Genomic DNA, 24,279 nt, shown 5'->3' with positions numbered 1-24,279 from the left:
TCGTTTGTGCTTATGCGCCTAGCGGCAGTGCAGAGTACCCGGCCTTTTTAGAGTCCCTGGGGGGCGTGGTGGAAAGCGCTCCCACTGGGGACTCTGTCGTTCTACTGGGGGACTTTAACGCCCACGTGGGCAGCGACAGTGACACCTGGAGGGGCGTGATTGGGAGGAACGGCCTCCCTGATCTGAAGCCGAGTGGTGAGTTGTTATTGGATTTCTGTGCTAGTCATGGTTTGTCCATAACAAACACCATGTTCATGCATAAGGGTGTCCATCAGTGCACTTGGCACCAGGACATCCTAGGTCGGAGGTTGATGATCGACTTTGTCGTCGTTTCTTCTGATCTTCGGCCATATGTCTTGGACACTCGGGTGAAGAGAGGGGCTGAGCTGTCAACTGATCACCACCTGGTGGTGAGTTGGATTCGATGGCGGGGGAAAAAGCTGGACAGACCTGGCAGGCCCAAACGCATAGTGAGGGTCTGTTGGGAACGTTTGGCGGAGGCCCCTGTCAGAGAGGTCTTCAACTCCCACCTCCGACAGAGCTTCAACCAGGTCCCGAGGGAGACTGGGGACATTGAGTCCGAATGGACTATGTTCCACACCTACATTGTCGGGGCGGCGGTTCGGAGCTGCGGCCATAATGTCTCCGGCGCCTGTCGCGGCGGCAATCCCCGAACACGGTGGTGGACACCAGAGGTAAGAGATGCCGTCAAGCTGAAGATGGAGTTCTGTCGGGCCTGGCTGGCTCATGGGACTCCTGAAGCACCTGATGGGTACCGGCGGGCCAGATGGAACGCGGCTCTGGCAGTCGCCGCGGCAAAAACTCGGGTCTGGGAGGAGTTCGGTGAGGCCATGGAGGAAGACTTTCGGTCGGCCTCAAAGAGATTCTGGCAAACCGTCGGGCGACTCAGAGGGGGGAGCGGTGTTCCACCAACACTTTACAGTGGAAGTGCACTGCTGACCTCAACTGAGGATGTCCTCGGGTGGTGGAAGGATTAATTTGAGGATCTCCTCAATCCCTCCGACACGCCTTCCGTAGAGGAAGCTGAGGCTGGGGACTTGGAGAGGGACTCGTCCATTACCCTGGCTGACGTTGCTGAGGTGGTCAAAAAACTCCTTGGTGGCAAGGTTCTGGGGGGTGGATGAGATCCGCCCCGAGTTTCTCAAGTCTCTGGATGTTGTGGGGCTGTCTTGGCTGACACGCCTCTGCAGCATTGCGTGGAGCTCGGGAACAGTGCCTCTGGACTGGTAGACCGGGGTGGTGGTCCCTCTTTTTAAGAAGGGGAACCGGAGATTGTGTTCCAACTACAGGGGGATCACACTCCTTAGCCTCCCTGGGAAGGTCTATGCCGGGGTACTGAAGAGGAGAATCCAACCGATAGTCAAACCTCGGATTTAGGAGGAGCAATGCGGTTTTCGCCCTGGCCGTGGAACACTGGACCAGTTCTATACCCTCACTAGGGTGTTGGAGGGTTCATGGGAGTTTGCCCAACCAGTCCATATGTGTTTTATGGACCTGGAAAAGGCATTCGACCGTGTCCCTCGTGGCATCCTGTGGGAGGTAATTCGGGATTATGGGGTTCGGGGCTCACTGCTACAGGCTGATCGTTCTCTGTATGACCGGAGCAGGAGCTTGGTTCTCATTGCTAGCAGTAAGTCAGACCTGTTCCCGGTGCATGTTGGACTCCGCCAGGACTGCCCTTTGTCAGGAGGGGTTTGCCTCCTGGACGCCTCCCTGGGGAGGTGTTCCAGGCTTGTCCCACTGGGAGGAGGCCTCGGGGCAGACCCAGGACACGGTGGAGAGACTTCGTCTCCCAGCTGGCCTGGGAACGCCTTGGGGTTCCCCCAGAGGAGCTGGAGGAGGTGTGCGAGGAGAGGGAAGTCTGGGGGCTCTGCTTCGACTACTGCCCCCGCGACCCGGTCCCAGATAAGCGGAGGAAGAAGATGAAGATGATCACTTGAATTCGTTGAAGGCTGCCATTTCAGAGTTCTTTTTTTGCCTTTAAAATTTTTAGTTTCAGCTTTTCCAGTTTATTGTTTAATAAAGTTTCTTAATGTTTTTGTCTCCATCCATCCATTTTCTGTCCTGCTTGTCCTAAAAGGGTCGTGGTGGCAGCACGGAGAGCAGAGAGGCCCAGCTGCCCCTGTCCCCCGCAACTTTCTCCAGCTCAACCTGGGGGATCCCCAGCTGTTCCCAGGCCAACTGTGAGATATAATCCCTCCGGCGGGTCCTGGGCCAACCTCACAACGAAAACTGTTTTTGTCTCAGAATTTTTAAATGTTGGTATTACCAGCACAGAAATTAGGTATTTTAATAAAAACCTAGTGAACTGTTGACACTAAATCACAGGTGTGTGTGACTGACTGATGAATGATGTATGGGATTGCATCTCATTGAAGGTGTACCTTGTGAGTGTAGGACTGGTTCCATCAACTGATGGCTACAAAACAAAAACAAGCACATGACTTTATATGAATATATATAGTATTTTCTAGTATTCTGAGAAATATATATATATATATATATATATATATACTGCAGTACTATCTTTGATCAATGTACTAATCATGAGAGAATACAATAAAAATGACCTTGCTGCATGAATTGGTATGTGACTCTGAGCATCTTGTTGAACAAACCAACAAACCAAACAATGTAAATCACCTTATCCAAAGGCATAGCCTAAACAAAGATTAATTATAATGTCTGTTTTGAAATAATCACATGGCCACACACCGGCCTCACTTGAGCAAGAAATTTATCAAAGGTGTTTCAGCCCCTCAAATTGCTACAAAATATTCACCTACATAGCTATTGTTCATGTCAGTGCTCATAGTTGTTTGATCTCAAATAATCCTTTAAGGAATAGTTATACAGCACGTGGACCATGAAAGCAAGTTGAATGAAAGTGGTCTCAAAGTCTTATTTTGTTTCTATTGCCTGAAAGCATCCACCCATCCATTTTTTTTCCCCGCTTGTCCTAGTAGGGTTGCAGTGGCAACAGGGAGAGCAGAGAGGCCCAGCCACCCCTGTCCCCCGCAACTTCCTCCAGCTCAGCCTGGGATTCCCGAGCCATTTCCAGGCCAACTGTGAGAAATAATCCCTCCAGCAGGTCCTGGGCTGACCTCAGGGCCTCGTCCCAGTTGGCCATTCCTGGTATACCTCCAAAGGGAGGCACCCAGGGGGCATCCTTATCAAATGCCCGAATCACCTCAACTGGCTCCTCTCAATGCGGAGGAGTAGCAGCTTGACCCTGAGTTCCTCCCAGATGTCCAAACTCCCCACCCTATCATGGAGAGCGAGTCCCAACACACTTGAGGAGAAAACTCATTTCAGCCTCTTGTATTTGATATCTTATTCTTTCGGTCATAACCCAAAGTTCATGAGCTTGAAAGCGATTTACTTCTAAACGTAAAATATACAGCTAACACTACTCTTGTAACGTAACACATGAATTCTGTATTGTATGTAAATGTTTGTGTACCTTATATGATAATAACAAAAAAATTGTGGGAAGGTTATCTGGGTTCCTCCATCTTGCGTTTTATGTACCTACTCGAGCAACGAAAATCGATGAATCAAGTGGAAAATAACAAACTAGGTTTATTTAAGAATCGCATTTCTGCAGATATGTCTCTTTCTCCTAATGTAATGCACAAATTTGTATTTTCGCCGAAATATATACATTACTTAGGAGAAAAGCATCTGCTAAATGAATGTAACAAATTTTATTCTAGAAATGGCATATTACCATAGAAATAAAAAATAAAGAAAAAAATAATGGCTTGTCATTTTTTCTATTGCAACCTATTCTTAGTAGCTTGTTGATCTAAACACAGACTAGGCAAAAATAAGCTTTACTCCGTAATACTGGTATGAAGGTCTAACCTAGTCTGAACAGGAGACCTTTGTTCTCAATGACGTTTCTCTAAGAGAGAAGATTGCGTTTGGGCGCCAGAACCGCCTAGACAAATAGAATTTGAAAGCTTCTACCCGCGAAATTATCATCAAATAAACGTTTGCAACGTCAGTACCAACAATGAGGCCTTTATTTGCATACAGAAACGTATATGAAGCAATTTTTCTAAGGGAGCTGAACTTTCTGATTTGTCTGTATCGAAAGAATCATGCCTGAGCCATCCAAGTCTGCACCTAAGAAGGGTTCTAAGAAAGCCGTGACCAAGACGGCGGGAAAAGGTGGCAAGAAGCGCAAGAGATCCAGGAAAGAGAGCTACGCTATCTACGTGTACAAGGTGCTCAAACAGGTTCATCCTGACACCGGCATTTCTTCTAAGGCCATGGGCATCATGAACTCTTTTGTGAACGACATCTTCGAGCGCATCGCTGGTGAGGCTTCCCGCCTGGCTCACTACAACAAGCGCTCCACCATCACTTCCCGGGAGATCCAGACCGCTGTGCGTCTTCTGCTGCCCGGAGAGCTGGCCAAGCACGCTGTCTCTGAGGGCACCAAGGCCGTCACTAAGTACACGAGCTCGAAGTAAAGCTTTACTGCAACCTTCACCCCAAAGGCTCTTTTAAGAGCCACCCATATCTTCTCCAAAGAGCAAAACTTTTTCTAATCATAAAAACAAGTAACTAGAGCTGTATTGTCTGCTAGTTTTAATGTATAATCGTATCCTACTTAATACAGTACTGAACAGTTAATCTTTAACTCTTCAGTGAATGCTACTGTTAAGTCACTATTCATACAAGGTTTTCCTCCTGTGATTAAACTAACCACCTGACTCTTTACCTAAGGAGTTCTGAATTCTGAGTTCCTGATGGTATTTCAATGCCTCAAAACGGTGTATAGAACTTCTTTTTTTCCTTTCTAAAGTTCCTTTGCTAGTCCAAAACGACGACTATGATTTCCTTACGCAGTCTTGCAGGTGTAGCTCACATCTTTAATGTCAGTCAATTTTTTTTTTTTTTTTTTTTTTTTTTTCCCCCAACGTGAATAAAAACAAAATAATGTCGAAAAATAAATCAAAATCGGGATTACGTGCCGTAATGCTTGAGAACAGCCCCACGTAAAAAAGCAAGTTAGTAATCGGCCATGCCATGGTTTTTAACGTGATACAAATGTGTACAGTTAATTTTTGTAAATTGGCACATAATCACTATCTTGCGCTGTTAAAGTAAACATTTAGATGTTGCCAGCTTATATGGTGTCTTTTTTTAAATTGAGCAGATGCTTTTCACCTTCATCTCAAACGTTTAATTTAAGACCTGCATAGGAGAATAATGCTCTCGGTCCGAGGACCCCAGTTCCTTTAGGATCTGCGTGTTTAGCCAGCCTTCTCAACCTGCTTAGGTCCCCAGGTTCCAGGCTAGCTAATGTGGTTTACCGCACAAACAGTGCATCGAAAGCAGGACTGTGTTAACGCTGCATCAAAATACGACAATATTGGGATAATTCGGTCTTCACGCAGAAGTCCCAGGCAGCTTCCGGCTCAGTGAGTCTTTTTCATGATTGGCTACGGGTTCGTCTACACAGTACCCAATCAGCGTTCAGGATTCCTCTATAAAAGGCGAGCTTGAGGACGTTCCGCTATTATCGTGTTTTAAACAACCTGACTTGTAAGAAGAAACTCAACCATGAGCGGAAGAGGCAAAACCGGCGGCAAGGCAAGAGCCAAGGCTAAGACTCGCTCATCCAGGGCCGGACTGCAGTTCCCGGTGGGTCGTGTTCACAGACTGCTGCGTAAAGGCAACTATGCAGAGCGCGTCGGTGCCGGAGCCCCGGTGTACTTGGCCGCGGTGCTCGAGTACCTAACTGCTGAAATCCTGGAGTTGGCCGGCAACGCTGCGCGGGACAACAAGAAGACCCGTATCATCCCGCGTCACCTGCAGCTTGCCGTCCGCAATGATGAGGAGCTGAACAAGCTACTTGGCGGCGTGACTATCGCCCAGGGTGGCGTGTTGCCCAATATCCAGGCCGTGCTGCTGCCCAAGAAGACTGAGAAGGTGGTGAAGGCCAAGTAAAGCTTTGCGAGCAGTGAAACCAAAAGGCTCTTTTAAGAGCCACCTAAGTCTTCTTGAAAGTGCAAACTTTCTTCTGTGATTCAGTTTTTTTTTTTTTTTTTTTTTTCCTCTTTTCCCCCCATTGCCAAACAAGATACAGTATATGCATAATTTATCTAAAGACTTGATTATACTTGGGCTGTTACACTCTATAACAACCATGCAATGTTCTGTTTAAAGTTAGATGTTCAACTGGTAATGTAGAGGTTTGAGCTGCTTCTTGGATCCAAAGGTTGCTGGTTCAGTCCCCACCTCTATCTATTGTATCCTTGAGCAGGGTGCTTATTGTAAATTGCTAATAGTAATTGTACCCAGCTGTATAAATTGGTCAATAATTGTAACCTTAACATTGCAAGTAGTTTTGGAGAATAGCATTAGCTATTGAATTGAATGAATGTAGATGTCTTTGCTAAATCAAGTAGAGGCATGTCTTAACTTTTCTGTTTAACTGCTCTGTTAATCTTTTACTACAAATTTTCCAACCCAGGAAAGAACCAAGGGCCCACAACACTCACTGTCCCATGGTACATTCTAATCTCCTTTCTTTTCTCATTCTTTATCCAAAGATGTGTCATATGGCAGAATTATATTGAACTGCACAATACATTACTTGTGTAAATACAAATAAACCAACAATTGCTTCGTTATATCAACTGTAATTTCTTTCCTACTCAACTTTATATGCTGTAATCACAGATTTGTATCAAACTCAGTGTGTACGTTTCATGTTCTGTGTTCATCTAGGTGCTCCAGTTTCCTCCAAGAAACCATGTTTCAAGTAGATTAGCAACACCAAAATGCCTGCAGGGTGTGGCTACTTTTGAAAAGGACTGGCATGTTTACGGTGCTTAATCTTGCACCCTATTGTACTACTTTACCTTTCCAAGGGTGAGATGCTGTACTTCTCAGCAGATCATAGGTAAAACCCATGATTTCTGCAGGACCTGCCCTTTCCTGCCAATAAATTCTGCAGTGTCTGGTCCAGGCCAAGGTGATATCCTAGCTCTCTTTTCTCCTTTCCTCTTCCAGCAAACCTCTCCAGATGATCCAGAATTCTGTTGCATAAGTTGTTTGACTTGCCAAAACATTCTCATCTGGCTACTCCACCTCTGGCTGCTTTGTGGTCCCATGTACAAGAGATCCAAAGGTTCCCAGTTCTGGCTCAAGTGTGGTGAAATGAGCTTCCTCTTTGACACAGAGCTGCTGAATCACTGTCAAAATTCAAAAAGAGTCTCAAAATATTTCTTTTGGGCCTCCGTCTATGCTGATTTATCTGCTTCATAAACTTTATTTACCTCGTTAAAAATAAGACTCCTTATCAATTCTACATGAAGCTACTCACATAAGGTATGCTGTCAAGAACAATGCATTGGACTAAATGACTATTTTGAGAATCACACATCTGCATCTCTGTCAGTGAAATGCACTTCTCTCTACTCAGTTTTTGCTCTGTTTTGGGAAAAAAAAATAAAGTAAATGAAAACATGAGATGTAAATCCTACAAGGACAGGCTACAGATCACCAGGAACCTGACTTGGGCAATGACTTTTATGAAAGTGAGTGGAAGAGATTGAGAGAATTCATGTTCTTTTATTTCTAGGCAAGAGGAACATATATGAGAACAAGAACATCTGTTATAAAATACATCTGTATTGCATTTCATATAGACAACCCATAACCACCAGAACACATTAAAAAACAAATTGCTTATCACTATTGCATGCTATGGTGGGGGTGTTACTCTTGTCCTAAAAAGTCCTTTAAAAACATATATAATTGATTTTTAATAATCTCACAAAATCTACACAAGTAATGCTAAAATGATGAACACATGCCTGGTTGTCCAGTTTCATGTCTAACTTGCACCTTATGACACAACCCTTGACTATCTCTTCCAGGCTGTGGTATCTGGCCATTTATTTCCAACCCAAGAGAGATAACCTATTGTCACTGTAATTTATGCTGCTGTGGGGGACAATGTGAACTTCACTGTCCATTGCCAGTCAGAGCTTTTGATCACCAATGAGCTTCTGATCCAAATGATTTCTTTTCTGCCATTTCAGATTATTCCCCCTTCCTCAATACAGTCATTATGGCGATAGAAAGTATCTCATCTTCACATTTATCTGAAAGCATGTGAGTTGTTTCCAGCCACTTAAGGTGTCCTCTGGCACTATCACTCCCGTAGTCTTGCTGCTTGGCAACATGTTTTCACTCTGGATGAAAATATCTGGCCAAAGAAAGACAGGAAAGCGCTGAGATTTCAGTTTCCTTCCTGGCTTCATTTTTATGCTCTGTACAACAATGTAACATTTTGTTCCTTCACAGCACAATGTACATGTGATTAGTCATAAATACATAAAAAATATATTTTAGTTTGCAAGGTTCAACATTTTTGTTATAAAGTTAATTATATTTTTACACTGAATTTGGGATTAAACAACAAAATTTTGTTTTTGTATTTTTGTCATGTTGAGTTAGCAACAGTAACAACAGCAACAGGGTGTGATTATCAGACAGACCTTTCAGCTTCATGTAGTTTTAAGAAGTTTTTTTTTTTAAATATATAGTTTTTGTTATAATTATTAGATATCATTACAGTTACTAAACAGTACATTTGTTCCAGTGCTGAGTGTGGTGGTGGTGTTGGACATGTTGCTCCTAATCTGGACTGACTGAGGTCTCCTAGCCAGGAAATCTAGGATCCAGTAGCAGAGAGAGGTTTTCAGGCCAAGTAGGCTCAGCTTTCCAACCAGGTGCTGAGAAATGATTGTATTGAATGTTGAACTGAAGTCAAAAACAACATTCAAATGCACATATCCTTTTTGTCCAGATGTGTGAGGGCCAGATGGAGGGTGGTGGGAATGGTGTTGTACGTTGAGCACTTGGGACATACCTGAACTGCAGGGGGTCTAGTGAGAGTGGCAGTAGGGTTAGATGTGCCAGGAATCTTGTCTGGTCTAGCAGCCTTCTGTGGGTTGACTCTGCATAGTTTTCCTCACGCTGGTAAGACAGCACTTGGTCATTAGGAAGACAGGTAGTCTTCCTCACCGCCACGTCATTCTGCACCACAAACCAAGCATAGAAGTTGTTCAGCACAGCTGGAAGGGAGGCATCACTGTCACAGTCAGGTTTGCTTTTAGCATAGCACAGACCCCCACCCTCTTGCTGCGCTTCTGCTTCCTCTCACACCGCTTACAATGTCTCCCTCCCCAGCCGCCGGCATCAGGCAACTCCGAAGACTAAATCGTCGTGCATTTTAGTTAGTGGATTATTTCTCTACTGTAACAGTATCTGGTGATGGTAGACAGGAACACTGGTTGCTCTGATGTCTATGTGCCGTAAAGCTAGAAAACGTCGGGCTAAGAAATAAAAAGCACCTTTTTAGGCCTGCAAATCTTACGGTGGACTCAGTTAGGCTTTAGCCGTGAAAAAGGCGGGACGAAAGCGAAATGATTTTACTGTTTGAATTTTCAGAGGGAGAAGAACTGTCCAATAGCGTTGAGAAGACTGAAAGAAACGGACCAATCGAAGCAATGTGAACTTTTGACCAATCCGCTCGCTCCGTCTCGGCTTTATAGGTTGTGTCGCAGGGTTAAGTCACTATTCATTGCGTTTCAGCGAACTAAAGAGGGATCATGGCCAGAACCAAGCAAACTGCTCGCAAGTCCACTGGTGGTAAAGCCCCCAGAAAGCAGCTCGCCACTAAGGCAGCCCGCAAAAGCGCTCCTGCTACAGGTGGAGTGAAGAAACCTCATCGCTACAGGCCTGGTACCGTAGCTCTCCGAGAGATCCGCCGGTACCAGAAGTCTACTGAGCTGCTGATCCGCAAGCTGCCCTTTCAGCGCCTGGTGAGGGAAATCGCACAGGATTTCAAGACCGACCTGCGCTTCCAGAGCTCAGCCGTGATGGCTCTGCAGGAGGCTAGCGAGGCTTACTTAGTTGGTCTGTTCGAAGACACCAATCTGTGCGCTATCCATGCCAAGCGTGTGACCATCATGCCTAAGGACATCCAGCTGGCCCGCCGTATCCGTGGCGAACGAGCGTAAGGCTCTAGTGCTGCTATTCTGGAACCAAAAGGCTCTTTTCAGAGCCATCTACCTATTCCTGAAGGGGCAAATTTATGCGCTAATAAATGTCGGTATGATTTAGTCTTTCTGCACTATATTTAAATCTTGAGTCAATTTTAAGCTCTCACATGTAGGATTTTGCTACCGCGCACAGTAGTAGTGTCTAGTAGTAATGCTTAAAGAGCCGTATCTTTCATGTGTGTCTATTATTAGCGTCATACAAAGGTGAATCCATAATAACCACTAGCACGAGACCTTGCGGCTTTCCGTTGACATAAATGCTTTTTCTATTGCGTGCGGAAAAAGTCTCCTGAAATTAAGGAATAACTTGAATTCATTTCCCAGCCCAGTAAATCCCGGGAGTGGAAAGTATCTGAAGTTCTGGAATATTACGAGTATGTCTCAATTCTCTGCGTATTTGCTCATGACTACTGGGCCCGACTATTACAGCCGGATAAAGGGGTGCTGCGATTTCGTTTGTGAAGGTTTGAGTAATTTATCGATTAAATCCTGATGTCTTCCCTAGCAAAAAGATGTGACATTCACGTTTATGTAAAGCACACTCCCACTGAAGACTATAAGGAATACTTTAACAAACCAATGCTACTTCCAAATGTGGATTCGCTTACATTATATGCGTGAAATACTTTACAGCTTCAAGTATCGGGACACAGTCATAATAGGGTACTTTCTTGCTATTGCACTGCTGTTCACAGGAATTTCTAGTAGTGTAATTTTTTGAAAAATGACAAATGTAGCTCATAGGTCACTTTGTGGGTTTAACTCGGTCTTTTCGATCCGCTTTCAACTTGATTGTAATGCATACTCATTAAATTAACTTTATTCTGTAATATTGACAAAAACGCCTGAGCCCTGGAGCGCCACAGTCCTTTGCGCTTTGGTTTTACCGCCAGTTTCTAGACCAATAGAATTTGAAAGCTGCTGCCCGGGATATTTTCTTCCAATAAAAATTTCTGACGTCAGTACTGAAACCGAGGCCTTTATTTGCATACAGAAACCTATATGAAGCGATTCTACTCAGAGAATTATTCTATTGGTTTGTCTGCATTAAAGCAATCATGCCTGAGCCAGCTAAGTCTGCACCTAAGAAGGGTTCTAAGAAAGCCGTGACCAAGACGGCGGGAAAAGGAGGCAAGAAGCGCAAGAGATCCAGGAAGGAGAGCTACGCTATCTACGTGTACAAGGTGCTCAAACAGGTTCATCCTGACACCGGCATTTCTTCTAAGGCCATGGGCATCATGAACTCGTTTGTGAACGATATCTTCGAGCGCATCGCTGGTGAGGCTTCCCGCCTGGCTCACTACAACAAGCGCTCCACCATCACTTCCCGGGAGATCCAGACCGCTGTGCGTCTTCTACTGCCCGGAGAGCTGGCCAAGCACGCCGTCTCTGAGGGGACCAAGGCTGTTACTAAGTACACGAGCTCGAAGTAAAGTTTTACTGCAACCTTCACCCGAAAGGCTCTTTTAAGAGCCACTTATCTTCTCAAGAGAGAGTATTTTTACATTCGGTGGGGGGAACTTTTAATATTTTATAGCTTGTTTAGGTTGAATGTTGAGGGGTTAGTGAATTTCTTGTAATAGCACTGCTCATCTGAAGAACTCATGCTAAAACGTGTCTCAAATTAATCTTATTCCGTAATATTGGAAAATAATAGCATAGAAAATAATGCTAGTCACTACTTCAGTAAGTTTCTTAGACAAAGCGCTCTAACACGAGGTAACTTCAACATCAGGAAGTACTACTAAAAACCCGGTCCTAAAAATGGCATTCATGCGCCGTAGTTTCTCGTGTAGTAATGTAGATAAAAGCTTGTCCTATCATGTAATTTGAAATTTTCCTACGGTGAGTGTGGGTGAGAACTAATAAAACTTCTATACTTTTTTCTTAAACTAACTTGACAAAACCTTTAGTATATAATAATATCATATTGGTAGACATGCATACTCGGTTCTTCTATTTTGTGTGTGCGCTCGATATAATTCTTGTTACAGCGGCTTTTTCACGGACAACATGTAACTATGAGCTGTGATGAATCTTCAAAATGTTCTCGAAGCGAATGCTGTAGATCTATGGGCTGAAACGCAGCTTCAAAAATTTTTCTCGCCACATCGGTGAATGACCACTAGAGGGCGCCGTTCCCCTATTCTCTATTGGTTTGTTCTTGAGCTGCTGGGGCGCGAATGCTTCTGAGATACATACAATATTTACATTTATGCTCTTCTCCCATGTAACGACCTGATGAGGGTAGTCGAGTATTTATTCTGTTTAAAGGATGCTCCACAAAAATGCGTCTTCCTTGATGTCCAGTTGCCTTTCCTTGATTTGCATTGATACAATAAAGTGCTTATGCGAGTTTAATTTTTCAGAGCCACCTCCCTATTCCTAAAAATGCAAAAGTCTCACATTAATTCATTTTTATAGAGCACTCTTCTCACACAGCGCTCCACAAAGAGATGAGACGACGATGCTAACCATATTCTACAGTAATGCATCATCCATGCATGTATTAAAGCTGTAACTAAGCCTTCTTCAAGTTGAAATTGTTTGTGTTTGATAAAATCAGTGGCTTCAAGCAAACTAATAATGGGTAACTTTTCGTTGAGTCAAAATGACTAGAGGCGTCACTTTAATAATTAATCACTTTTAAACCTTTAATTAAAGGTTCTGCTCTAAACCACACACACATTGTCTGAACCGCTTGTCGCAATGATGGTCTAAAATTAAACTTCCGAATAATGGAAAGCAGAAGAACAGATTCACCTCAATTTGACCAATTCCAAGTTCCCTTTGTCGCCACTAGGCGGCAGAAGAGCTTTTCATAATCTCTAAATCTCAAATTGTATCTCAGATGAGCCTTTTAGAATTTCCTAAATTACTTACTTACAAAATGATTCTAGATAGATAATCTCCTGGCTTCTTGCAGACAATAGAGACAGTTAACACATGAACATTTCCAGATGTTTAGACCTGGTAGTTTAGACAGGCTCCAAAGTACTTAGAGCTACTGTCTCTGGACTCGGAGGTCAAATTCCACACGTTGGTGCCATAGGTAAATAATTGCAGGTATCTCAACATTCTAAATCCATTTAGGGAAAGGCATCAGCTAAATGAGTAAATGTAAGCAGCAGCCCTGCAAATTGGTGGAAGGTCTCATCCTCATGTGACAGTAACTGTCCACCTTTGACAACCCAGTTGCAAATTTTCATTTGCATATCAGCCAAGACAAACAAACCCAGGCAAAGAATGTACCCATCAGCATCCCCCTGGAGCCCCCTGTCAGGTGTTACACGCTGAGACAGCTCTTCCCTCCTCTACAACATCATGACCGTTTTTCTCCCACCAAATTCCATCCTAGGGAACCAAGCAGCTCAGCTTTAAAAGAAAAACATTAAAATTGTTAATTTAAGTAACTGATCAGCAATCTTAGAAACTGAAGGTTCTGTGCCTCCATCCTCTGATTTACTCTTAGAAAAGGTACTTACCCAGCACTATAAGATGTCTTAAGATACTTAGTTATTACACATTTATATAGCTGTGTGACTTTACTGGAGCAATTGAGGGTTAATTTACCTTGCTCAAGGGTACTACAGCTGGAAGTGAGATTTCAGCCTGCAACCTCTTGGGTCCAAAGACAGCAGCTCTAACCACTATGCTACAGCTGCCCCTGCGTCCCCCTTGTAAGGTCCAGGATAAATAACAACAATTTACCCTTGATGATAAAAGTTCCAGTTTTTACATCAGAGCTGGTTGCACCACAAAGGTCGAGTCCCTGGATCTTCAAGGCTTTTTCTTCAGCCTGAGCTCATCTTCCCACATAGTTTTGTGGGCGGGTCTTTATCCCGCCACTCAAGCAGAGTTGCTATGGGAGGGGGCCGGGCTCCCTGTTGCCACACCCCCTGGGAGCAGCAGCTCCCCTGGAACGGTTTGGGTCCTGCTTTCGTTCCCAGCCGGCAGGATGGTGGGAACGCTGAGCAGGGCAGCCCATAATTGCGTGCTATTTATAACTGCAGAGCACGATCTGTCAGAGGACGCTCCCGCGGGATTGGCTGCCGGCAGTCCCGAAAAGCCTTGGAATGTAACCCAGCGCAAGTTTCCAGATGTGATGGAAAACATGGATGCAGCTGCTGGTTTTTTTTTTTTTTTTTTTTTTTTTTTTTTATTGTTGTTTCTTCAGATCATCGTTTTTACCCCCCTTTGCAGGTCGGCCTGATAAAACGAGGGAGTTTTGGAAACCCCTGCACCCAGGAGTGGGGCTGTTGGCTCCGCTGGTGCAGGACGCTGGAGATACTCGCAGATCCACTGCTCTCCACCACACCCTGAATCGAAGCTGCAGCTGGAAGTTTCACTGTATGGTCTGTTCATATATGAAGATACAGAGGTCAGGGGTGACTTCCTGCACCAAGACTGTTACACAAACGCGCCTCCTAATGAAATGTGTGTGGTCTGTTTCTTCAAGCATCGCTGGAAACTTTGTTTACCCCCAAACACACACACCTAAAGCATTCCAACATACGCTCCCTCTTTTACATCAACCGGAGCACAAGAACTCTTGCCAAGCTGACAAAACTGTCAAAATCATTTATTTCCTGCTTTAATTGAAAAGAAAAAAGATTAATTGCAATTTATTACACTGACGTTCTGTTTGTAGTACTGATTACATTAGGCACACAACAAGAATGCAAACATTTGATTTTTTTTTTTATACTGAAATACATACACAAAGAAAAAAAGCATACTGCACTGTAGTTTCCGTTTGGTACCAAAAAGCTAAAAGGCTGCCTACGATCAGCTCAGTACCCATCGTAAATCTCCCGGAAAGAAGAAGGAAAAAAAGAAAAAAATTCTCCCAAATGGACCAGTTAGCTAAATTACAGTAACGTGAAGAAGAAAACACAAAACTGAGGTGCAGTAGTGAGGGAAGCGGCAGGTCGTCAGCATCCGTAGGGCTTTACTTTCTATCTCTCTGATATCGTGTGACGACTTGCTCCACTTCTTCGAAGGTCCGTAAGAGAAGAACGCGGAACATTGAGAAGAACGAATATCCTGGAACGGACCACTGAAGTGTCGCAATAGTGATGCTTTATGTCCTGTGTGTGAGAGAGGTGTGTGCCTACAAGGCCAGAACAAGGGTACTGGGCGAAGCACTCAAAGATCTTGGGTCAAACCCAAGGCAAACATTGTGCCCCCCCCCTTATCAGCTTGCAGGGTCGGGCTAAAAATAAAAGGGCTCCGACATTCTGTAGCGAAAACATATCGGTTCTCTGAATTTGATGAGCTCAGAGACAGAGCGACAGGAAGGGCATCGCACTACAGCCCGAATTAGTTACCGCCGAGCACTGGGACACCGGCACTCGACAAGCATCGTTAGTTAATGTGTGGTCGAACCGCTCCTGGGGCCTGGAACCGCTCCGCCACATCCCCCTCCGGGTCTGGGAGGTGCGTGCGGCACCGATGCCCGGAGTCCAGCCATGATCACTTTTGATCTTCCCCAACAGGACCCATTCCCCCACCCCCGTCCACACACTGTCCACCTCACTCCCTTCTGTTCAACGGCAGCTGTAAAATCCTCACTCATCGGCGGAAACCCTTTAGAAAGACCTCACTTCCTGCCACAGGAAACAGAAGGTGCCGAAGCTGTACGCTCAACCATTACCAAGAGGGCAGTATTCCTCCCGTAGAGCAAAAACGCAGCTCTCCGACACTTGTGATTCGCTTCTCCTCCCCGCTAGAAAGGCTCGAGGAGAGTGACTAACAAGCGGGAGCGATGTAGCGGAGTCGCTCGCGGCTGACGGAAACCACGTGCGGGAAACGCATGCCGGTGCAGCAGGCCTCCAAAGCGACACCACCCGCATGTGAAATGTGCAGCGCTCCAACACGTTCTGTATGAAGAAGGATCTTGGCTGTCTTGGCATTGGCTCTGGATAATGAAATGAGAGAGGCTCTCCGTCCACTTCCCTCGCGATGTGCCAAGACCTCAGCTGGGGATAGGACGGACGCCAACCATCAGCAGATGTCAGAGTTCCTGGTATTGGACTCGACGATCGCGATTTTGCAGTTTCTGACGAACTTGATAACTGCGTGGACACCTGTCAGCACCGTGACCAGTTTGAATGCTTGACCACGTGCGATCAAATGGTATAAAATACATAAAATACTCTTTTACCCCACCTGGGTGAGCGCAAGGCCGATCATTCAGGCTTGGAACCTCTTCATCAGATCGTCCTGGATGCTCAACATTCTCAATCGGTGCTCCTACGTGCTGCTGACTTCGGGAGTGAATAGAGTAACTTCCCTGCGAAAACCCGCCGAGGAGGGCGCGGGTGAAAGGTGCTCGCCGTGACAGACCCCCAGAGTGCAGCACGTCTGGTACAGTTTGCTAGGTGAATCATATAAGCTCTGTCAGCATCTAACAGATTGTTAATTAAAACCACCATTGTCATCCTCATAGTCGTCACCATCATCACCATCATGCACTCCGAAAAGAGGAAGATGCTTTTCGCACCCATCAACCCCTGATTTAAGAGCAGTATTTTTTTCTTCCTGTGTGTTTGTGAAAGGATGACCCCCCTCCCCAGTCTAGCTGGTGTTGTGGTGGGGTTTTTCCCTCTCTACAGTGTGGTTGTGCACAACGAGATAAAATAATGACATAATGATTTTAAATACAGGAAAAAAAAAAAGCAAAAAAATTGCACAGTTATCAGGGGGCTGGGATTGAGCGGCAAGGGGCACTGGGGTGGGGTTGGGGGGGATGAAAGGGAACGGGAGGCAAACAGTCCCAGCGCTGGCACCAAGGGTGTGTCTCTATGGCGATGGCACAGACACCTCCAGCAGGCGATTGTTCTTGCGCTTACAGGTGGCGCTGTTTCCATTCTTTGGGCCACCCTGAAGGAACTTGACGCACACTTTGTCCTGCTTGAACTGCACCAGAAACCTGAGGGGGATAAAGAGAGTTGCTCGGAACATTGACACTGCATCCATGTGCAAACACCTCCTTCGCAGGGTGAACCGACATGAATTAGGCCAAGAGGGAGAAGGTCTCCTACTCGTCCGAGATGTCGATGTTGATCTGCTCGCCGGAGCTGGTCTTGATGCGGTGCAGCTTGGTGATGATCTCAATCAGTCGCTCGCTGCTCAAAAGGAAGTCACCCTTTGCTGCTGAAGCGGAGCCCTTCGGGTAAAAGCAGAGAGATGTACGATCAGAACCTCTTTCGTACTCCCTGGCTGCTGCAATTATTTCTGGGAAGAAGCTCCTCACCTCCTTCAGCCGGAGGGCGAAGAAGCCGTCGCTCTGACTGCTGACAGACACGCCGGTGAGGTCCGAGAGAGGCACGCTGGCCTTCATCTGGCCTGTCTTGTGGTCGGCGAGAACCAGGTTGATCTTGGTCAAGAGGAAGACCCGTGGAGCCCCCTGCAAAAGGGGAAGAGGTTCTTATTACCATGGCCGTCATCATTTTTTACATTCACTCATTTATCTGATGCTTTTCTCCAAAGTGACTTACAATGTTCAGCTACTTACACTTACGTATCCATTTATACAGCTGGGTAACTTTACTGGAGCAATTTATGGTAAGTACCTTGCTCAAGGCTACTACAGCTGGAGGTGGGATTCAAACCTGTGACCTTTGGGTCCACCATCACGCTACCAGCTGTCCCTTGTTGGGATTAAAGTTGGATCTCTGTAGGAGAGCTAGACTTCGGAGGAGAGGCACTTGCCTTGCCGTTGGCCCTGTTGATTTTGTTGACGATGTCGGCAAGGATGACCTTCTCCTCCACGAGGTTGTTGAGCTTCTGGTACCTGGGGTTTGTTTTCATCTCCAGGTAGTCACCTTTGAATGGCTGGCCAACGCTGACACACCAAAAAAAGTGGATTAAAACCTCAGCAATTTACTTGCAGTTCAAAGGTCATTCAAGGACATCTATGCAAACTCCTTCCAGGTCACATCACACATACAGATAGAGGTGGGCTATAATGCCTCACCTCGCAATTTTTGGAGGAATTGAACTTTCAAAGTATAGCTACGTTAGGGCGCTGCCGTCCTAACATAGCTATACTTTGAAAGTTCAATTCCTCCAAAAATTTTCTAGAATAAATTTTCACGTATAAACCCAAGGCAGCATTGACAATTATCCCCTATGACAATATTAAGGCAAATTTCTAAGTATTAATTTTGTGAACTTATTTGCCATTTCTCGTAATACTGAATTTAACCTTTGAATAGCGTGAATACATTTTTACAGTTTTACAGTAAAGCTGGATACTACGCAACTGAAAAGTCAATATATAACAAAATATTATCCATCTTTACCTGCTGGGGTACAGGGTCTTCTTATCTTTGAAGATCTCACTAGCTTCCAATTTCTCCTCAAAGATGGCTTTCTTCTGTTCAGTGAACTGCTCCCTGTATTTTTTGCACTGTTCAAACAAAACATGGGTTAAAGGCAGTGACTCTAGACGTATTCTCTCAAAATAACATCCACTTGTTTACTAAAGAAGGCAAACAAATGTTTCCAACTTCTCTGGGTAATTCCTCCTTATTCGTCTCACTTCAGTTCCAGTTTGAAGCGAATGACAAATTGTGCAGATAGAGGTCTGGGATGAGAACCTCAGGAAATCGTATCTCCACCGTGCGGGTGACTGACCCTCCACAGATGGAAGATCCTTCTGAGCTCTGTGTGTGCTCCTTCCAAGAACAGGTACGGTCGGGCTGGCCAGCTTTTATCGATGGGTGACATGGAGGGCAAGGTCTTCTTCAGCTCCAGAAAGTACTTCTGCATCTGGAATGGTGGAATGCATGTTTTGTACCTCTTGACATTTTAGGGGCGACCAGTACAGAACCAGACAGACTTCAATCATGGTACAATTTACTCTTTTTGTCCACCTTATAAGGACACATTTATGTAATTACATGTTTAGTGAGTGTTTTTCTGTGCATTTACAGTCTGCAATAATACCCTTATAATAATTTTTTACAAAGGAGCATGAAAAAATGATAAAACTGATTTAGTACTAACTAATCTTCCTTTGGACTACCACGGAGGCTGCACAAGTGCAATACTTACAATTCTTTGAATGGTGAATTCGTAGATCTTTTTGCCAGCATTAGCTCTGAAGAACTTCCTGTATTCACGGCGGACCTGTGGACGAAACAGGCGGCATTAGACAGCAGGTGCGAGACAGTGCTCTGCCAAGGTCCATAGCTCCTTCTGAATGAAGAGGAACGACACGTTAAAGGAAAGTAGCACAAATACAGCAACTCTAACAGCAGGAAATTACAAGCAACAAGAGTGGCTCTGTCAAACAAGGAGACCTTGTGAGAACATCTGCTGAGCTCCAGTACACTTCCTGGTGAAGAGACGACGAACAACTAAATGAAGACCTAACCTAAATAAAATAAAATAGATATATAACTTCAGATGAAAAACAGACTTGCAATTCCAGCATTTATAGAACATCATTAATACTTTCTGGAAATTGGAAATGCATTGGCCTCATTTCATCTTAAAGTTTTGATGCTTTCATGTTTACATGGGTTTGAGTTTCTCCGGGCTTTTTAGGTTCCAAACACAAGCTTCTTAGGTGCATGGATGGATGTCATTGCTCTTAGGACGTAACCAAGTTCCACTGTGTGTGAATGCCCTACAGTTCTCCAATGTGCACCAAACCTTGTTTCCAAACCTGTAGGTTTGTCGAAATTGCCTAAAGGCACAACCTACCTTGAACTCTCATGCAAGGACAACTACAATTGTAGGAGTAACGTGTATAAATGGGAAAAGTGTAACCACCCCCCTGAAACTGCCGTGATACGAGTTGCAGAAAAAATGGAATACAAAAAAAAAAAAAAATAAATAAAAGTTAAGTTCGAAAGAAGGACGGTGAAACAGCTGGACAAAAACAGGGGATACAAGGATATGCTGGAGACATGCTGAGCTCAGTGAGGGAGCTAACGGGAAATTTGGGCTCCAGATGCTGCAAGCACATCAGGCAAACAGATGGACAGACATTCAGGCACGCAGTATTGGTGACGTTGATCACGGTCACCACATAGTCCAAAGCCAGGGTCTTTGGCCAAGAAAGAAAAAGCAGCTGTCACTCAAATGCCCAGAAGTCAAATCATCTAAAATCAGGGATTATCTAAGTGGATCTGGCTGTTTAATAGAAAGTGACAGATATTCTATTCATATCTGAACCGCTGGGCTGCTGAGGAGAGATAACAATATGTGTCAGGATGATGATAATTACGTGGACACTAAATCCAGCCATTTTTAATAGACTTGTCTTAGTAACCTTATGGTGGGCCGTAACTGGTGGGCCAGTTCCCCTGTCCATTGGAGAAAGTAGTAATGATAGGGTGAACAAACAGTTGTGGTTGACACAACCATTGAAGTCTGAAGCTGATGTCAAGCGTGAATTCATATCATATGTTCAGTTCCAGGATCCAGTGATGGGTGGAATAAAGAAATTGGTACCTTGAGTCCGAGCCAATAGGCCCAAATTACAGCAACAGCGTGCCTTCGCCTCGCCTCCTCTTTCAGTCGTCTCAGCTCCCTGCGCGCCTGGGGAAGATGACGAAGAATTGGCCAACAGGGAGGAGAAAGGATGGCATGAGAAGGGTGTGGAATGGCCATAGGTGACATGGAGCCAATCAAGGTGACTCATCCTGAACCAACATGGACTAAGCGGTAAAGATCAGAGACACGTCTCCAAGACGAAGAGGTCACATGGAAGCTAAACTTGTTCTATCGTATCTGCTCCTGATCGCCAGTGTCCACTCATCAGGTCTAAGAATACCAGACATGGAAGGACAGCAGGATGGATGAATCGGAGGTGGACTCCAAGTGTCCCTGAGGTAGCGTGACAGGGCTGGAAGATGGGAGGGAAGCATAAACCATTTCCCTAAGAAGTGACCCTTGGACTATGATGATTCAAGACAGGAGGCAAAAATTAATCTTGGGTCCCAAATAGATTATACAACATTCTGGGTGTAACACACATGATCTTAATTTTCGCACCACTTCAAAAATGCATGTCAGTTGCCAGTAACAAAACAGCATAGAGGTTCAATGAGGTGGTGAACACCACACACAGGAACAGAGAAAGAAAGTGGACGGCATGCTGAAGAGATGGAAGGGTGTCCACAGCAGCAGAACCATGTGAACGGTGTAGGCCTGGACGAGGAATGACCGTTAAAGGGACATGCACAGGAAGGCTCTATCCAGAACACATCAGGCCCATTGTGTGCCCCTCCGCTCTCCCACCCTGATGGCTGTCCATCTGAATCAGTGTTAATCCATCAAATGAGGGAGTAAAGCAGCTTAGAGGGGTGCTTTAAACCTTATCAACAGTCCCCCCCGCCCCCTTCCAGCAGACGATTCCATCTAGTGAAGTAACGCTTGGGTTCTGTGGGAGGGGTGCAACTGTCCTAGACTAGGGGCCACAGTTCATGCAGAGGACCACTGCATTCATGCTTTGAGGCAGGGAAGATGGCAAATGCAGTGGCCTTGGGTTTAAACGATATGAATGATGGAGCTGGGATGGACATGGGGATGGTCATGTTGGAAATGGGCAGCAGGCTTCCTAAATACCTTCGTCCCCTGCCAAAAGGCCCAAATGACAGACACCGCATGTCTATTCCGCGCTTGCTCCTTCAGATGACGCAGTTCCCTCCGTGCCTGGCAGAGGGGTGGGTATTTGCTTTTAGAGAAGGTTACAGAGAAGCAGTAAACACCATCCTCCTTCCCAGACAAGACTGCAAGCTTAAACCAGACTAATGCTGGCTCCATTATTCGTGACCTTGGACCAAAGTAGTCTCCCTCTGGCCCCATTTCATTAGATAGTAGTTACAAAAAGTGGTTTAGAAGTGTTGACTTTTCCTGGTCTACCATCAGCCAATACTAGCCCTGTGTGTGTATGCATGCAATACTGGTCACAGATGCACTCGGATTCACAGCTGGAAACTTGGGGGAAAACACAGATATGCTGTTCAGACGTGCATTCCTAGGAAAAAGAAAATAATGTAACGCTCAAACCCTAAAAGAAGTATAACACTGTTTAAACTGTTTTCAAAAATAAGGTGCAGAGTTATTATATACTGTGAACCTTCCCATATGAATACATTTTTTTCCTGGGGAAAACAAAATGGGTAAATTAGGATATAGGATGTTAGTGGGACAGTGAAGGGGGAAGAAATGGTTTGGGGAGTTCATTTACTGGTCAGTTTAGGGGGGTGGGCTGATGGCAGGGTTTAGGGGGAGATTAGGGGATGGGCAGCAGGCCTCCTAGATACCTTCATCCCCAGCCAGGAGGCCCAAATGACTGAGACAGCATGTCTATTCCGTGCTTCCGTCTTTAGCCGGCGTAGTTCCATCCTTGCCTATCGACGTGGAGGGCGAGGGCAGGGGACGGGTGGGAGATTGGAGTCACAATGGGAGGGTTGGAGATCAGAGTAAAGATGGCAGGAAAGACAGAGAAGCAGCAATGAGGTCAAGCTGGCTGAGTGTGCAAAAAAAGAGGGAAAAATGCAGTCAAAATAGCGGCAACAGCTTTTCTTGGAGATCCTTCTTTAGAACATGTGTGTCATGCATCTACTAGATAACCAACCCATCCCACCAATATAACCCTACATACTACAAAAGGCCCATAGATTATTTTCACGGTGCCTCCATCAAGCATTTTCTCAAGGCACTGGTCCCATCCAAAAATGTGCTGTTGGAAAGACATCAGTAATTCACACAACTGAGGAGTGCCAGCACATGGCAGCTTCACACACGTTCTTCTGATCTCACTTGGCTCTCCATTATCCAGTTTAACAAGCTCAAAAGGGCCTTTTCCCAGTGCTCCTCCTGTAGTCGCTGCCCAGTTTCAAAATAACAGGGGCAAAGTGGTTAAACTGCACTGCCAACAGATTATTCTCATCATTTGTCTGCTTTCTGGCTCAGCTGATGGACAATGAAGAGGACTGTAAACCCATCTGGATGGATTCCCACCTGGACCTTAGAAGCGGAAAATGGTAAGTGGTAAACGTCGCCAGCTGCCCTGACAGAACATCAAGTCATGGTTCGTAAAACCTGCTGAGAGGCACGGGAGGACGTACCTGGGTGCCATGCCAGTACGCTGCGATGGTAGTCACCGCCTCCTGGCATCGCTTCTGGTACTTCAGCTCACGCAGGATCTTGCGAGCCTACAAGCAATGGCATAACTCTGATATAAACATGCATAAATTCAGTGGCTGGCTGACTGTGAAGGAATGATATTCCAATATAAAAATTTTTTTGCAAACAACTGACCTACTGTTGGATCACTGCGACACATAAAAGTACTTGAATAATGACCAACCCATTAAAAGAGTAAAAGTTATACTTGCTTTGGAGAAAGTGTGTAAGAAAAGAAAATAAATTATTGAAAATGAGGGTAGAACGAACATGATGAGTCTGAGTCAAACATTTTTTGAGAGTAATGTGTCCAAGCATGATAATTGCTAGTGAGATTGGTGGCAGGTCAGAACGAGAAGGGAACAGTATTGCTCATTCAAGATCACCCACCTTCCACCCCCTGATGAAGGACTGTACCACAATGGTTGAGCTCTTGATCTGCTGATACTTCTTTTGTTGCTACAAATATAAAAGAATAGATTAGTTAAACATTGAATCTACAGCTGGCATAGTGGTTAATGCGGTTGTTTCATCTGGCCACCCTTGAATAGCCATGACAGTTCAACACACAAAAATCCAGTGTCCTCCAATGACATGAGCAGAAACAGAATAAGGGAGCATCTCACCGCATATCTACGGTACCAGGCGGCCACCACCACCTGGCTCCTTTTCATGAGCAGGAACTCCGTACGGCGCTTCCAGCCACGGTAGATCTTCTGGATAAGGGTGGCAAGGTCTTCCAAGCACTGTGCCCTCTTGTTCTCCAAGGTGAAGAGCTGCGGCAAAAAGGAGCAGCACCGAATCTTCATTCAGTCCTCAACTGGCTCTCCCAGACCCAACAGACATCGATCAAAATTACAAAACATGATTTTTTTATGACTCATACATTTGGGATGCATTAAGATGCAAAGAGACTTTGTGCTCATCTACTCAACTATTGTCTGAAGGAATATGTGGGCTAGTTTGCCACATTGAGCCATCTAAAAGGTAGCAAGACAATAACCCTTTGATT

General features: G+C 45.2%; 5 protein-coding genes across 11 annotated transcripts in view; 4 read left to right on the top strand and 1 right to left on the bottom strand.

Annotated features, from left to right (window-relative positions):
* The first annotated feature begins 4,127 nt into the window (after positions 1-4,127).
* Positions 4,128-4,516, top strand: LOC114912214 (histone H2B-like). Its single transcript, XM_029258039.1, has one exon. The coding sequence runs from the start codon at positions 4,128-4,130 to the stop codon at positions 4,500-4,502; it is 375 nt and encodes a 124-aa protein (XP_029113872.1). The 3' UTR covers positions 4,503-4,516.
* Positions 4,517-5,538: 1,022 nt separating this feature from the next.
* Positions 5,539-6,109, top strand: LOC108922055 (histone H2A). Its single transcript, XM_018731958.2, has one exon. The coding sequence runs from the start codon at positions 5,599-5,601 to the stop codon at positions 5,983-5,985; it is 387 nt and encodes a 128-aa protein (XP_018587474.2). The 5' UTR covers positions 5,539-5,598; the 3' UTR covers positions 5,986-6,109.
* Positions 6,110-9,662: 3,553 nt separating this feature from the next.
* LOC108928932 (histone H3) lies at positions 9,663-10,130 on the top strand. Its single transcript, XM_018743140.2, has one exon. The coding sequence runs from the start codon at positions 9,663-9,665 to the stop codon at positions 10,071-10,073; it is 411 nt and encodes a 136-aa protein (XP_018598656.1). The 3' UTR covers positions 10,074-10,130.
* A 1,037-nt stretch (positions 10,131-11,167) lies between these two features.
* Positions 11,168-11,565, top strand: LOC108928933 (histone H2B). The gene has a single exon (XM_018743141.2). The coding sequence runs from the start codon at positions 11,174-11,176 to the stop codon at positions 11,546-11,548; it is 375 nt and encodes a 124-aa protein (XP_018598657.1). The 5' UTR covers positions 11,168-11,173; the 3' UTR covers positions 11,549-11,565.
* A 3,127-nt stretch (positions 11,566-14,692) lies between these two features.
* myo1b (myosin IB) overlaps positions 14,693-24,279 on the bottom strand; it is a 67,488-nt gene continuing 57,901 nt past the window's right edge. For 2 of the 7 annotated variants that reach the window (XM_029257962.1, XM_029257963.1), the window contains 12 exons: positions 23,894-24,043; positions 23,658-23,726; positions 23,210-23,296; positions 22,403-22,489; positions 20,586-20,672; positions 19,179-19,253; positions 18,759-18,893; positions 18,425-18,531; positions 17,832-17,964; positions 17,374-17,526; positions 17,162-17,286; positions 14,693-17,049 (listed from right to left, as the gene is read on the bottom strand). In XM_029257962.1, coding sequence (XP_029113795.1) covers positions 16,920-17,049; positions 17,162-17,286; positions 17,374-17,526; positions 17,832-17,964; positions 18,425-18,531; positions 18,759-18,893; positions 19,179-19,253; positions 20,586-20,672; positions 22,403-22,489; positions 23,210-23,296; positions 23,658-23,726; positions 23,894-24,043 — 1,338 coding nt within the window. In that variant the 3' untranslated portion in view covers positions 14,693-16,919. The remainder of the gene's footprint in view (positions 17,050-17,161; positions 17,287-17,373; positions 17,527-17,831; positions 17,965-18,424; positions 18,532-18,758; positions 18,894-19,178; positions 19,254-20,585; positions 20,673-22,402; positions 22,490-23,209; positions 23,297-23,657; positions 23,727-23,893; positions 24,044-24,279) is intronic. The other 5 variants (XM_029257964.1, XM_029257966.1, XM_029257967.1 and 2 more) reach the window with 3 other exon arrangements.

This window comes from Scleropages formosus, chromosome 14 (assembly GCF_900964775.1).
Source record: "Scleropages formosus chromosome 14, fSclFor1.1, whole genome shotgun sequence".
Lineage (NCBI taxonomy): Eukaryota > Metazoa > Chordata > Actinopteri > Osteoglossiformes > Osteoglossidae > Scleropages > Scleropages formosus.
The sequence above is the reverse complement of the archived record's forward strand: the minus strand, read 5'-3'. Positions and strand labels throughout refer to the sequence as shown.